General features: G+C 42.8%; 1 protein-coding gene across 13 annotated transcripts in view; it reads right to left on the bottom strand.

The window, feature by feature from the left end:
* The window catches only part of ABHD12 (abhydrolase domain containing 12, lysophospholipase), a 145,239-nt gene that overhangs the window by 3,725 nt on the left and 125,858 nt on the right, over positions 1 to 15,656 (bottom strand). For all 13 annotated transcript variants that reach the window (XM_056813794.1, XM_056813795.1, XM_056813798.1 and 10 more), the window contains 4 exons: positions 9,393 to 9,522; positions 6,248 to 6,285; positions 3,847 to 3,926; positions 1,931 to 2,013 (listed from right to left, as the gene is read on the bottom strand). In XM_056813794.1, the coding sequence (XP_056669772.1) occupies positions 1,931 to 2,013; positions 3,847 to 3,926; positions 6,248 to 6,285; positions 9,393 to 9,522 (331 nt within the window). The remainder of the gene's footprint in view (positions 1 to 1,930; positions 2,014 to 3,846; positions 3,927 to 6,247; positions 6,286 to 9,392; positions 9,523 to 15,656) is intronic.

Below are 15,656 nucleotides of genomic sequence, written 5' to 3'. Positions count from 1 at the left end.
TACTGAAGGAGAATCAGACATTTTAGTTTCAATAATGTTATTCAGGTTTACTACAATGTTAAAGCTCTCCATTTTTAAAAATTGAGAACATGATAGATTTCTTAGGCTTGATAAAGAATTTAGAACTCAATATACTGATCAAAGTATTATAAGAACAACCCAAAGAATGAGTTGCCTATTCACAGATCAGAGTGGAATGACATATAATTGCAAAATCTGGGAAGTAACTTAAATGTCCAACAAAAGGAGCAATGATTGGATAATGTTTGGAATATAAAACAACAGTGCCATTAAGACTGGCAAGTATATATGTTAAATGGAAACATGGAAAGAACTTTGTGGAATGATGCAAACAGAAAAAAAAAGAATGCACAGTAATTATGACATTACAAAAGGAAGTTGAAAGGGAATAAACAAAAACACCAAACCCAGCAGTTGTATGGCTGGATCAAAGGGCAGGCAGTCATTTAAAGCCTTTTGGGCATAATTTCTTTTAAATGGATATGGTTGCAATGCAAATTTAATTAACTATTCAGTATTATTTTATCTGGTTCTTTTTAAAATAAGAACTTCTTTCTACCTTTTGCTGGGTGATTTGTGCTCTTTGTCATCATCAAAAATCTTTGCCAAAATCAGTTCCTACAATTTTTCTTTTTTTTAGAAAATGGAACTCATTTATGGCAACACTGCCTCCATTTTTTACCAAAAAAAAAAAAGGATATGGTCCCAAAATAAGTGGACTAATACATCAAGTATGCAAATCAAATCATTTAAAAGGCATAAGGGGAGATTGGTATTTTTTTTTAAACCCTTACCTTCCGTCTTGGAGTCAATACTGTGTATTGGCTCCAAGGCAGAAGAGTGGTAAGAGCTAGGCAATGGGGGTCAAGTGACTTGCCCAGGGTCACAAAGCTGGGAAGTGTCTGAGGCCAGATTTGAACTAGGTATTTAAGAGAATTCTATTGGGAAATATTTCATAACATGAAGAATCATGTCATTTGTCTCTTCTCTGAATGGTGATTCACATTCAAATTGATAAATATTTATTAAGCCCCTACTGTGTGCAGTGGACAGTAAGTCCGTCTCTAAGGTCACTTTGGCCTTTAGAACTCCAGGATCAAACTGGGAATTTGAAAGCTCAGGTTCATTAAAATCAAGGGACAGCTTTGAGAAAAAAAAATTTTTTTAATTTTTAAAATTTAAATCAACTTAAAATCAATACTGACTATTGGTTCCAAGGCAGAAGAGAAGTAAGGGCTAATCAATGTGAGTTAAAAAGACTTGCCCAAGGTCACACAGCTAGGAAGTGTCTGAGGCCAAATTTGAACCCAGGACCTCCCGTCTCTAGGTCTGGCTTTCCATCCACTGAGTCACCCAGCTGCCCCTGACACTTTGAAAACTTAAGTAACTTCATGTGCAGCCACATACGATTTCCAGGGACTGTACAGCCAAATGTAAGGCATAGGCCTGAGTAGCAAAGTGGGAAGACCCTGAAGCACAGTGAAGTTAAATAACATGACAGTCACCCAGCCGGGAAGTGTCAGAGGTGGGATTTGAACCCAGGGTCTTCCTGGGCTCCAAGTCCAGAGCTCCGTTACTATGTAAGGAGTAAATGGTACAAAAAGCACTTGTAACCTCCCTGCAGCCCATTCTTTAAGGCACACATTTTTGAGTTTATTGGTCGCACTAAGTTATGAAGTTTCTGGAATAAGAAACAAAGAGTAAAGATTTAGTGACATTCTGGGGGTCCACCTGGGTTGCAAAATTCACTGAGATCTGAAAACATTCCCACCATTAAAGAGCCTGAGCCAGGGAAAAGTTGGGGCTTCTGCCTTCCCAGGCAATGGATCCTTACGCCTTCCTCCCCCTCCCTTTGCCCAGAAGATAGAGAGACAAGAAAGCTTCATTAGGGAGAAGGACGGCTATTTACTTTTCATCATTTGCGAATCGAATTCCACTGCTTGTGATGGGATCAAGGAAGAACCAGTCAAATCCAGGAAAGTATCGATATACCTGGAGACACACGAAAGAGAGGAATTCACCCACGTGTTTATTAACGCCCCCTCTTCTTCCTGGCAGCTGGGGCTCCCTCCTGCCCCCCGCAGCACACGTCTCCCCCGCAGCCAGGGCTTCTCTCTCAGTCGGCCAGCTCCCCAAGGACCGGGGCGCTTGGCCAGCTAGCCTCGGGCCCTCCGGCATCTGTCCTGCCCCTGCCTCGGCCGAGCTAGGCCATTTTTCATGGGCATGATGGCATCAAGAACAGCAACCTCCGGGGCGAGCAAGAAAGGAGGTTAGTGTGACCAAGAGGCTCGTTTATCCCCAAATTTCTCTCTTCCACCCGTGTCATTGGGAAACTGAAATCCTACTGTTAGAGTTATTGCTTTGAATTGCCCACTGTCTCTTTGCCAAGGTTCCCTTTAAAACCACAGATATTCCTGAAAGGGATCATCTACAAAGGAGTAAGACCTTCCTCCTGAGTAGCTTTTTTCCTCAAAGAAAAGAGGGGCTCAGTAACATGGGTGCAATGGCTCCTGTGTGCGAGGCTACAGCCCCTGACTCCAAGAGCTTCTGCTTCGCCTGGTGGCAAGAGGACGGGATCAGGACAGACTGACTCAAGGTCTCACATGGGAGCATAAGGGACCGTCAGGATCTGAACCTGGCTCTTCTGACTCAAAATCGAGCAATCCCTTCTCTGGGCCATGTTTCCTCTTCCCTAGTCCACTCACCAAAGGAGAAAGCAACAGAGGGAATTCCTCCATTAGGGATGGTATGCAGCACTCAGGTATGATGCTCTCAGGCAGGTGAGTCCTAATCCCAACCTCTTCTTCTGTCTACACTATCTCCCCACCTTCACCTAGACACAATTGACTTTAAGTCAAGTAGAACATAAGTTCTTATGTGGGGTGTGGGGTTTAGTTCTTTCTTTTTATCTCTAGTCTTGCGCACCGTAGGTACTTAATAAATGTTTGTTATCCTGAGTCACTTTTCTTCAGGAGGAAAGAAAATAACTGAACCAAACTAAGAGAGTAATTATGACTCTCCAGGCTACCACAATGATTTTTTATCAAATTCTGAAAATCCGGCTTCTGAAGCTGACTTTCCTAGAAGGTTGGTTTCTACTTTGGTGGTATAAAGTAGGGTTTATTTTGGAGATCAAAGAATGGAAACCAACCCACAGCCCTCCTATACAGGGATAAAGTGGGGGCCTGAGGACCTTTAAGTCACAAAATATTCTGGAAAAGTTTCAAAATAAAGATGAAATGCGTGGAGACTCTCTGATCACAGCCAGCAATATGTGTGTGTGAACATAAATGTGTGTGTGTGTGCGTGTGTGTGTGTGTGTGTGTGTGTGTGTGTGTGCTGATCATAGCATAGTCTTGATCTTCCCACAATCCCATCTGCCTGGACCAAAGAATGTTTTCTTTTAAACTCACAATTCCAGTTTATAATCTTAGATAAGTTACAATTTACAAGTGTGTACACTTGGCAGGATGGGAAGTGAAGATAAAGGGAAGAAAAGTGGGCTCAGAGAACAAATACAATAATCTTCTAATACGTGTGACTGCCCTTTAAATTCTTTTTAAAAAATATTTCCCAAAGGAGATTGCCAAAAGACTGGGCTTCCCATTTCTCAAAAGGACACGAATGCCAATTTATCTAGCTGGACAGAATGTATAAAAAAGTCTCTCTCGGGATCTAGCTTCTTCCCCTTGTCATGGTTTGGGAAAGAACATTTGTTACCTTAGGTCTCTTTATACAGGTGCTCCAGCATCTGTTTGCAGGTGCATGTGTTGGCTTCTGTTAAAAAATTAAACTAGGAAAATCAATTTAAAAATCCATACTTACCACAGAAAACGGATGGCTTTTTGCTTCTTCACGTATGTTTGTGAATGGAGATTCCAATATGAGGGCATCTGGAGGAGTTTCTAAACGCGGGGGAAAGAGAAAACACGATCATGCAATAGCCCTGGTAAATGACATTTTTAATTGCCCTCGGAGGCACCAGATCAAAAAACCGTGACCAAGTAGGTGCAGAAAAGTCCTTTCCAGACAAAGGGAGATGAAGCGATGTGGCTGTGGTACAGCCTCCGCACGTTCTGCTGATGGCTTTGACCCCCCAGAGCACTGACTCAGGGCGGGAGAAGCCATCAGAGCTCAGGGCTAGTCCAACAGCTTCATCAGAAGGGAAAGAGCACAATCACCATTAAAAGCAGTCTGGAATTCAAGCATGACTGAGTGAGAACACCTGACCCTGGGCACACCCTGAGCCAACCCAGGATTGCACTGGTCCACAGCCCAGGTCGTCCCACTCTTATCAAGCTGTGGCCCCGATCCAGGGCAGGAACAAGGTGAGAGTTCTTCTGTGCACGTGCCAACACTGATGCGATAAGGAAGTGTGCCCGAAGGAGGGTCAGCAGCCCGCAGGAAGGCCACAAGAGGGACCTGGGACGTTTTGCAGGAGAGGGAAAGTCTTAAAAGAATGTAATGGCAACCTTCTAAGTATTCCAAGGCTGTCATGGAAGAGAAGGATTAGCTGCTCTGTTTGGCCCCCATGGGCACAAAGCAAGAGGCAGAAACTGCAAAGAGGCAGATTTTCAATGGAAGGAAGGACAACTTGCAATCCCAGGGTTAGTCAGAGGAAGGGGCTCCGGAAGCGGTCTGCAAGCAAAGAACGGATCCTTACTGGCTGGGTGGGCTGTACAGAAAGGCTTGCTCTTGTTGGTTGGAAACTTGATCTAAAATTTGTCTTTGCAGTCTTTGCTTTTTCAGGGATGAAAGGGAGCAGAGGAGGCAGAGAGGGTGCTGGACAAGAGTCAGCAAGAGCTGAATTCAAACACAGACTCTGACACTTGGTGCTGGCTGGCCTTGGGCAACATACTTCGCCTCCCTCGCTCTACTTTCCTCAGCTATAAAATGGGATCACAAGAGAGCCTGCCTCTCAGGGTTGTCGTGAGGATCAAAGCAGCCTGGCACAGAGCGGGCACTCGATAACATTTAGGATTCTGGCAGTGACTCCCTGACAAATGGGATTCTATGATCCTCCCAGCCCAAAGTGGGGAGGGCGAGCACAGCAATGTTCATTTTTAAAATAAAAACCCTGAAAGGAAGGAAGTGAAGGGACTCATTTATGCAAGGTCACACAGGTAACAGGAAGAGAAGTCAAAAGATTGAGCCAACTTATTACCACTGGGTCAGACAGACTCCGGATCTCATTTCTTAGCTCAACCCCAGCGGTTCTTTCAATATTGTTGTTTACAGATGAGGTGGAAGGGAGAGGAGGAGCCGAGTATACCTGGTTCTGTATGGCTCTCTTAGAAAGTAAATACAAAGAGGGTACGGATGTGAAATGTATGAGTTCTGGCTACATTTGGCTTCAGGAACAGCTCCCATACAGAGAGAGAAGCTAACACTGAGGGGTTAGACTATTTTTAGTTTTTCTTAAAAAACAAAAAATTAAGAGCCATAAGTCATTTGCATATGCCAGAGTAGAGCTGACATGCCACCAAGAAATGTGTTTTGTTTAAGAAAGCAAAATTTAGGGGGCAGCTAGAAAACTTGATGGATTGGCAGTCAGGCCTAGAGATGGGAAGTCCTGGATTTAGATCTGGCCTTGGATTCTTCCTAACTCTGCGATCCTGGGCAAGTCACTTAACCCCCACCACTTATCCCTTATTGCTCTTGTGTCTTGGAACTAATACACAGTATTGATTCTAAGATGGAAGGTAAGGGGAGGGAGGTAAGGAGGAAGGGAGGAAGAAGGAAGGAAGGAATTTCTACAGATTTAGGCTCTATGTGAGGAAAAAAATCTCTCAGGAAATTAGAACTATCAAAAAACAAAATCAAGTTGCTTTGGGAGTTCATATATCAGGTCTAAAAGAGGATAAGGAGGAAAAGAAACTTAAAAGGAATACACATAACAGACCAGGTAGAGGTAGGATCCAATCAGCATTTCAGAACCAATGAAAAAACACAGCGACAATTCTATCTGTATGACAGATGCTTATTTCACCCTCAAAAGTATCTTATCGGGAAGGGCCCTCACCAACCTGCAAACTTGAGTCAGGAAGACCTGGTGAAACCAAACTTTCTTGTGATGAAGAATATTCTTTGAGAGAATCTATCTCATTTAATAAGCACATAATATGTCCTCAGAACAAGGGATAAACATATATTTTGTGACATGATACTTCAATGGCCACATAAAAGTTATAGTGGTCATTAAATTAATGATTTTAAATGTTCTTACCTCGTTCACATAAGCGCCTTACTAAATTGGTTGCAACTCTAGAAAGAAAACAGGTAAACAAATTAATTATGAATAAAAGTTAATCCTTTTCTATTTCCCAATCAAGACAAGAACGGTTTAAGCAAACAGAATCATCAATGAAATGATAATTTTCCTTTCAAGGATTTCTTTTTGAAAGAGACGGCACTCTAATTTGTCAGAGGGGAACATGTGCAGCTTTTTCAGGAAGGTGACCTATGATCTTAACATGACCACGTGGAGAAATACTCACTGCAAGACCTCCTGGGGGTCCTGCAGAGAGGCTCAGAACCTCAATCGCCCTTGGGCAGCATCTGTGCCTGCTGAGATCTCTCCTGGCAGGGCCTCACTTCACCCCATGCCCCAGGACCGATAAACCCTCTTGATGGTAATGGGCAAATCATCTTCCTAAATGACCACTGTTTGCCTTTTGCTACAGAGCCATGGCATAAAGCCTGTCAGGAAGGAATGACACCCTTTCCATTTAAAAGAAGGCAAGACCTAGGGAAGCCCGTTTATTACTTCTCGAGAGACTACTTGGAATGTCATGATTCATGGCTCAGGAAGCACTAATAGGCACATTGTTTGGACCAACCATGTACACTCAGTAAATATTTATCCTTGTTTATTGTTGCATGTTTTCTGAACCCAGGCAGTCCAGGCAGGGAGACAGTTACCTTTGTCTGAAGTGGCACCCAGGCCACACTGGGAAAGATGCCCATTTTGTACATCGTTCATCTTTTTTTGAGCAAGACAGCATAGCAGTCCCCTTTTAGACTCTCATTCTCTTTTAGCTGGTATTTCAGTTCTTCAAATATCCCTTCTATATATAATACTACATATATATATACACATAAACATATATATGATATACAAATGTATGTATGTATAAAATTCCCTTTATGAAGGAAGTGATGAAGAACTCCCGTGTCTCTTTCCTCTTCGCTAATAGAGGCAATGGGAATTAGGTGGTGTGTCATATCCTGCGGCACCTTTACCTTTTCGAGTGGCCAGGAATGTGTGGCTCCCATGGGAGTTACAGCGGCATGAAAAGGGGGATACTAGGAAGACCCCTTTACCGAAGGAGCTAGCCTTTCTGATGAGCTCCTCTTTGCAGCTCCAGGCACAGACTGCACAACACAACTTAAATTGATCTGTAAAAGGCCCTCCCCTCTAGGCTGGCCTCCCCATTTTGTCCAGATCTAGATATTTACACACTGTCTCCCCATCACAATGTAAGCCCCTTGAGGGCAGGTGCTGTTTTGGCTGACTTTGAATCTCCTGTGGAGGAGGGATAAGCCAGGGACAAATAAGTAAAAGCGCCCACCCCCCAGGGCTGCTGCGAGGATCATCTGAGAATAGCTAGAGAGCCTTTGCAGACCTTAAGGCACTGTAAATGCTAGCTCTAATGGAGGGAGGTGGAGTTGGAGTTTGAGGATTCTTTTAGAATGCATTCCCAAATTTAAAAGGTGAAAACTAGCCAAGTGGTCACTATATGTCTAGGACTCAACTTCCGTAGGTTTTCTTCTCACAAATATGCATTATGTTTCTGCAGTGGAGGAGCAGAACTCCTGCAGGCCATTATCCCTATTTTCACCTCCCCTTGTTCAAGTCTGGTAGCCCTCCTTATCTGCATAAGTCAGTCAAGTGTCTCCTGGGGGCTCTGTTCCACTTTAAAATGTGATGCTTTCCAAACCACAGCCCGCATCTTGGTAATTGGGCATTAGTCTGTTCTCACACACATGGGCAACTGTCAAGTCCAGGGCCAGTGATTCAACACCATAACCAAAAGGGGAATCTCAAATCTAAGCCAACACCGCGAATTCTTTCCTCCTTCTATGAGCACAGATTTTTGTTATTCTGTCACTGTCATCTCCCACTCTGCGTGACTCTGTGGGCCACTGTCTGTGGGATTTTCTCAAGGATACTGGACTGGTTTGCCCTTTCTTTCCCCAGGAGATTAAGGCACATTTAAGGATTTTAATTAAGATTAAGTCAAAGTTAAGGGACTCACCGGGGTCACACAGCTGGGTAAGTGTGTGAGGGGCAGAGCTGAACATGGGTCTTCCCAGTACCAGGCCCAGCATTCTATCCCCTAAGCCACCTAGCTGTCCATGAATCTTTTTGATGAGGATATAAACACTGAAGCCTATCTAAGGCCTAATAAGTTCTCATGTAAACCTACCCAGTTCCTGTTCAGAGTCAGTGGCCAGTATTGGTCATTCTCCCCAACCTTCTCTCTCACATGCAGGCACAGTGATAGGTCCAAATCCCTGACTCTCATGGCTGCCCTCACTGGCATACAAGGCTCAGCATTCCCGTTCCTCCAGGAGGAAAACAATCACTGTTTCAGTCTTTCCTACGGAAGGCTGTTTCTAATCCATCCTAAATGCCTATTTCCCTCTTTCAGGTTTCCTCCATGAAGGAATAAGGAGATTGTTCCTCTAAAAGCACTGAGGGTTTTAACTGGGCTTTCATACACTAATCAGCTTCCTAGATTAAAGTGGGGAAACTATCTGAGTATGAGAGAAGGATACGTGATTTCTTCAACTAAAATGAGATTGCTCTTATCAAAATTCCCTTCATAAAGGTAGCTGGGTAGCTCAGAAGACAGAGAGCCAGGGCAAGAGATGGAAGGTCCAGGGTTCAAATCTGGTCTCAAGACACTTTCTAGCTGTGAGACTCTGGGCAAATCACTGAACCCTAATGCTTAGTCTTAACTGTTCTTCTGCCTTAGACCCAATATACAGTATTGATTCTAAGAAAGGATTTTCTTAAAATTCCCTTCACACACAGGCTAGGGAAATCTTTTAAACTGAGATGACTTGCTTTAAGCACAAAGAAATTATCTGAATTTCCTAAGGTCATGCAGCAAGAAAGTATCAGAGTTTCACTGTAGGTTGGATCTGAACACTGGTCTGCCAGATTCTAAGCCTGGTATGCTATTAATTGCACTATTCTGCCTCTGAATTTCGTAAAATACCTAGAAGATAAGCCTCAGAAATGCCCACAGAAAATAGAGCTTGAGCAATAGATTTAGACAGGCTGACCATTTTAAACGTATTTATACCCCCCAAACTTCCCTCCTTCCACAGGCAATTGAATGACAGTTAAATGGAAATCTTACCCAGTGCCCAGTGAATGGCCCCAAATATACACAGGATTGTAACCACTTCTTGCTTTTATCCAGTCGAAAACATGTAGAGCATCATAGGTCATTCCCGGTTCTGTTGGCGTTCCTATTGAATCACCCCAGCCTAAAAAAAGAGGGGTCCAGAGAAAGAGCAAATGAAAGATCTTAAAATTTCAAGCCATCTGTCAAACATCAATCAGTTTATTCCGAGTTGCTGTGGGGAAGCCCGAGAGGCAGCTTGCAGAATAAAGAACCAACCCTGAGGACTGTTCAGCAACAGAGGTATGAGCTCCCCTCCTCAAGAGTTCCCTCTCCAACGCCAAATTCAAGACGAATATGGGTGATCAGGGATGGAGGGAGGCTCTGAGTGACCCGAGATCCCTTCCAAGTCTGGGTTGTGAGAATTCTATGAGTCATCTCATACCACAGCCTTGTTCCTTGCATTATTACTCTGACACTGCAGAATTGCTAGAGAGTGAAGGGGGAAAGGATGGGAGCTGCTGTCATAACAATACTAATAATGAGCTAACATTTAAATAACGTTTCATGGTTTACAAAGCATTTTACAAGTGTCCTTGATGTACCCTCATATATAATAAATAGGCAAGCCAGAGTGGAAAGAGCCCAGGACCGAGCATCAGGAAACCTAGGCTCAGAATTTAGGCTCTCCCACTGATCAGACATGTGAGCTTTTTGGACCCCAGGTTCCTCTATAAAACTCGAGGTTCAGATTAGGTATTCTCTGAAGTCCCTTCCCAGGTAGAGCAACCCATGCCTGTCTGAGACTCCAAACAGCTTAAACCTTCATTTATTCTTCAGCTGAAACTTGTTTACAAGCAAATATGTGGATTTCTAAAGCCTGAAAGAATGTAGGCCCTGGCCCTGGCCAGAGCGCCTCATGGCAACTGCCCCCTGGTAGTTTATAACGGCTAGTTCCTCTGACCTAGTCCTCCCAGGGAAAACTGACCTCCTACCTGCCACCCCCCTCAGAATGACACTTGAGCTGTCATGGCTATCATGGATTACAAACTGCTAAATAACAGGAGCCGAGGCAACCAAAAAGTTCAGTCGTCGATTCAAATCTAGCTGCGCACACTGTCTAGCTGTGGGACCCTGGGCAAGTCATTTAACTCCCACCTTCTAACCCTTACTGCTTTGCTACCTTGGATACCTCAATACTCAGTATTGAGGAAGGTAAGAGTTAAAAACAAACAACTCAAGTCACTTCCCCCCTCTAATCCCTACCTTCTCTCTGTGTCTCTGTCTCCCTCCTCCTCTCTGTGTCTCTGTCTCCTTCCTCCTCTGTGTCTCTGTCTCTCTCTCACACACACTCTACACCATGAGGGCTCCTCAGTATTGCTGAATTGCCCAAATCCTTCATTCTTTCTCCCTCCACAAGGCTCAGCATTTCATATCTCCTAGGAACATCACTTCATTCTCTCCTAAAACAACAGGCTTCACTTCCATTCTAGAACAGGACCTTCCTCTGGTAGGAGCTGAAATATAAGGATATTTTCCCTACACTGAGCCCCCTTTAAACTCCTCATCCTATATTACTACTAACAATAGACAGCATTTATAGAATGCCTGGGGCAGCTAGGTAGCACAGTAGCTAGTGTTGGGCCTGGGGTCATGAAGACTCCTCTTCCTAAATTCTAATCTGTCTTCAGACACCTACTAGCTGGGTGATCCCAGGCAAGTCACCTAACCCAGTGTGCCTCAGTTTCCTCATCTATCAAATGAACTAGAGGAGAAAATAGCAAACCACTCCAGTACTTTGGCCAGGAAAACTGCAAAGGGGAGTCATTAAGAGTCAGACATGATAGAACAATAAAATAGAGTGCCTACTGTGCATCAGGCACTGCTACGTACTTTGCAAATGTTATTTCATTTGATCCTCATAAAAACCCTGGGAAATGTGTGATCCCCATTTTACAAATGAGGAAACTGAGACAAATACCAGCTAAGTGACTTACCCAGGGTCACACAATTGTCTACATTGGATTTGGACTTAGGTCTTCCTAAATGTAGATTCAAGCATTTTATTCACTGAACCACCAACAGCCTCATTTCTTAAGGCCAAATTGACCACCTATACATTGAGCTTCACCTGGTTTCTTGGCCCAAGTCACAGATTCACAGGTTCATAGATTTGGTGCTTGAAAGGAACTCAGATGTCATCTAGTCTAGCCTTCTCTTAATACAGAAAAGGAAACTGAGGTTCAGAGGAGTGAACAGAACCTATCACAGCTATGCAAGGAAGGGAAGAGGGAAAGGAAGGAGAAGAAAAAAGGGAAAGGAGGGAGAGATTAGAGTTTGAACAATTTGACTTCAGTTACTGTCATTCCAAATCCAATATTGTTTCTACCAGGCCACCATCCTATAACTGCAACCTAAATGTGTGCTGACACCATGCACAGGCTAGCTGGAAACCCTGATATTCTAGAACAACACAATGTCACTGACTACTGCTCAAATCAAATAATAAACATTGTGCCAGGCATCATCCCAGGCAAAAAACTTACCAGGGGGGAGGGATGGGATGTGCGCATGTGATTCATTCACATATACACATACACACAAAATAAATAAATAGAAGCCTTTTTTATTTTTTTTTGCAGAGGAGAATAATAACTACTACCACTTAATTTGAAGTGGTCATCTCAGGATTACCTGCAGTAATTGAAGGTTGTCAGAAGAGAGATGTGATATAATTTCTTATCTGTATTATGATAGATAATTTCACATCTAGAATTTGACCAGTGTTTTCACAAAAACTGACTGAAAAACCCTGTAAATTTTTAGCTCTGGAAGGGATCTCAGAGATCACATAGCTAAACCTCTCATAGGAAAAAAACAACAAAAAACCAAGGCCCAGAGTAAGCCACAACTAAAATCCCATCTTTTATGGGAAGACTTTCCAAACTACTCTTAATTCTAAAGCCTTCTCTCTGGTAATTATTTCCTATTTATCCTGTATATAGCTTGCACTGTATAATCATTTGCCCATTGTCTCCCCCATTACATTAAAAGCTCCTCAAGGATGAGGTCTGTCTTTTACCACTTTTTGTATCCCCAGTGCTTGGCACAGTGCCTGGCACATAGTAGGTATTTAATATATGTTTACTGATTAATTAAGAACTTGCTCAATGTCATTTTTAGTTAACAAGAGAATAAGGAGTTGAGACATCATGGTGGGCTCTGTGACTTGGATTATAAATGGGAATTCATCTATTTTTGTTAGGTGAAGCTCCTTTTCAATTTCACCTTTACTAGATATATCAAAGAACAAATCTATTATCATGGCCTAGGGGAAATGTTTAGTGCTGGAGAAGCCATATAGACAAATGAGACTTAAATGCTTCTCTCAAGGATTCTATTCTCTGATGGAAGATAGAGCACATGTAGGCAAATAACAGTAACTGAAAGCAGAATATACTAATTCATTGGAACAATGAGCAAAGAGTTCTGAGGGTCCATAGGAAGGGCTGCTCATTCCCAGCTTGAAAGGAGAAAAGGGATAGTTTTATGGAGATCCATTTGAGGTGGGGCTTCAAGGATGGGAAGCAGCTTAACAGGAAGAGATGGGCATTTGGGCTAGAGGTTTTTAGCTACAAGGACAAAAAGACAGACAAGAAAGCAAGGGCCATTTTAGGATAGGGAGTAGTCTAGTTTAGGAGGTATAAAGAGCTTAGAAGGGGGGTATTGTGTGAGATAATGTAGGCAGAAGCAGTTTGGAATTTGTTCTGTATGCAATTGGAACCACTGAAGGTTTTTTGAGCTGGGTTAGGGGAACAGATGATGTAATCAAAACGAGGATTGGGAAGATTATTCTGGCAATGGGGTATGGGGAAAGTTGGAATGGGAAGAGTATGGGGGTGGGGAAACAGGCTAGAAGATAATTATAGTACTCTATGTGACAGAGAATTGAAAGAAAAGAATGACTGTCAGAGAAAGTGCAGATGTAGAATCAATATTAGTTAGTCATTTTTTGGATGTTAGGAATAAAATAAAGATTAGGAGGATGGGTAACTAGGAGAATTATACTACTAACGTAAGCAGAGAAATCATAAGGAGGGATGGGTTTCAAAGGGAAGGATGTAAGTTCCGATCCGGTCATTTTCAGTTTGAGATGTTTTGGGCTATCCAGATGGCAATGTCTAATTGGCAGTTGGGGTCTGGATTTTTGAGAATCATCTGCTTAGAGGCTAAAATTCAAGCCAAGGAGAACACCGAGAAAGAGGTATTCAGCAACAGAAAAGAATCAAAGATGGAATAGAGCAGGACAAAGAACTGGAACCAATGACAAAGATAAAAAGTTATCAGAGAGGTGGGAGAGATTCAGGCAAGTGTTGTGGCACAAAAGTCATACAATTTCAATACATAGTCAACAGTGTTGAATACTAAAAAGAAGCCAAAGGCAATGAGCACTGAAAAAAGGAAATGAGATACTGCAATTAAAGAGGTCAAACAATGGCATATAATGGAACAATTGCAGTACAATGGAGATAGGAAAATCCAGATTGCAAGGAGTTGAATGAAGAATGGATTGAAGGAAGCAATGAATGGAGACTACTCTTCTATTAAATTTGACAATGACAGAAGAAAGCAAAATGGATAGCCTAAAAAAGAGTGGTAACAAGGTCAAGGGAAAGTTGTTTCAGTTTGTTTGAAACCTCTTTTTTATTTTTTCTAGATCTATAATTTCATTTGTATTTGGGAACTCTCAATGAGGTAACTACAAAGTGGAAAACAATGATTCTGGAACCTGTCATTTTAAAGAGTTTCCTAGACCCCTAAGAGGTTCGGTGTGTAGTGTTTGGTTCCTCTCCTTCCCCTTCTGCACTCCTGGTATAGTCTACTTTTTATTTTATAATCATTCATTTTGGAATCTTTTAAAACTTGTTTGCAAATAACTCAAAAGGAACTTGGCCCAGGGGCTCATTATCAACATCAATGTTCAAGTACATCGGCCATGGCCACAGATGATGGGGCTGAAATCTGTGATGGAGGCAGTTAGGGGCAAGAGTCCTAGTCTGGTAGATGGATAGAGTGAAACCAGGAACTCCTCTAATGAGAGTATGGAATCAGAACAGCCTTTTGTGTGGGTGTGTATGTATATGAGTGTTTTTTTAAGGATGAAAAGGAGTGGTGAACTTGCAGGCAGTGGGGAAAAGGCTAAGTGGATGGGGAGAGGCTGAAGATACAAGAAGGATAAAGATGAATAGTAATGTCCTGAAGGAGGCAGGGATCCTGGGAGGGGGAGGGACAAAGGGCACAAGTAGACAGTAGTCCCTGGAACAGAGCTGCTGAGTATTTGCAGCACATTCACTTCAGTGCCATTTCTAAGTCCCTCTTTCTCATGATCTCATGTCAGTTTGCTCAGTAATTCTTCCTAGGTAGTTGCTGCCAAGGGTAGCAGTGCAAGAAACTAAACTCTCATCACTTCAGGTGAGCCTTTCTGGAAAACTTGCAAGAACTGCATGAGACTCCTCCCAACAGGCTGGGGAAGTCTGTGCAAAAGAAACATTAAGAGAAGTCAATGGCCTTTCTACAGTTCTGCATCAGAGCTGTGTCTCAGACATGCAGGGCCTCTTGGAGAAGGAAGCTGCCTCGGCATATTAACAAAAGGAAACATATGGAGTTTGCCACACTGGCTAATTCCCTGACTTGGTGTTTTTAAAATATCTTTTCTTTCCCCATTCCCTTATCTTCCCTCCCCCCTTGTATCTCTAAAAGAAATCAAGGACTGCTGTTTTTTTAAAGTAGCTCCACAATGAGTCATCATCAAATGATTTTTTAAAGGCATCACAAGGTTTAGAAGGAGCCAGTTTTGATGCATAAGCAAAAGCCCTGGGACTGAGGGCAGTAAAACCTGCTTCCCAAGCCCCGAGTGGTTGCAAAATTTTATGATAAAAGGTGGAGAGCCAGTAGGTAGAAACTATGCCAAAGAGGTTTTTCCAAATAGTCTTCTATGGAAGTGCCTCAAGTTTCAGAGTTAAAATCTGTGTAGCAGCAGCATCTCATTCTTGTTGGTTTTGTTTATTTGTTCTGGTTTGCTTTAAAGTGCTTCCTTTGTGTAAGAAAGAATGAGACACGGTCCCCTCCCTCAAAGGACTCACAGCATGGTTGGGGAGTCATGCCAGATGTGTAACAAGACAACAATACAGGGCAACATTGGGTAGAGACTCAACAAATGGTGCCAATAGTAAAGGCTGCAGCAGTTCAGAGGAGGGAATGATCCCCGAGTGCCAGATG

The sequence above is a fragment of the Monodelphis domestica genome, chromosome 1 (genome assembly GCF_027887165.1).
Source record: "Monodelphis domestica isolate mMonDom1 chromosome 1, mMonDom1.pri, whole genome shotgun sequence".
Lineage (NCBI taxonomy): Eukaryota > Metazoa > Chordata > Mammalia > Didelphimorphia > Didelphidae > Monodelphis > Monodelphis domestica.
The sequence above is the reverse complement of the archived record's forward strand: the minus strand, read 5'-3'. Positions and strand labels throughout refer to the sequence as shown.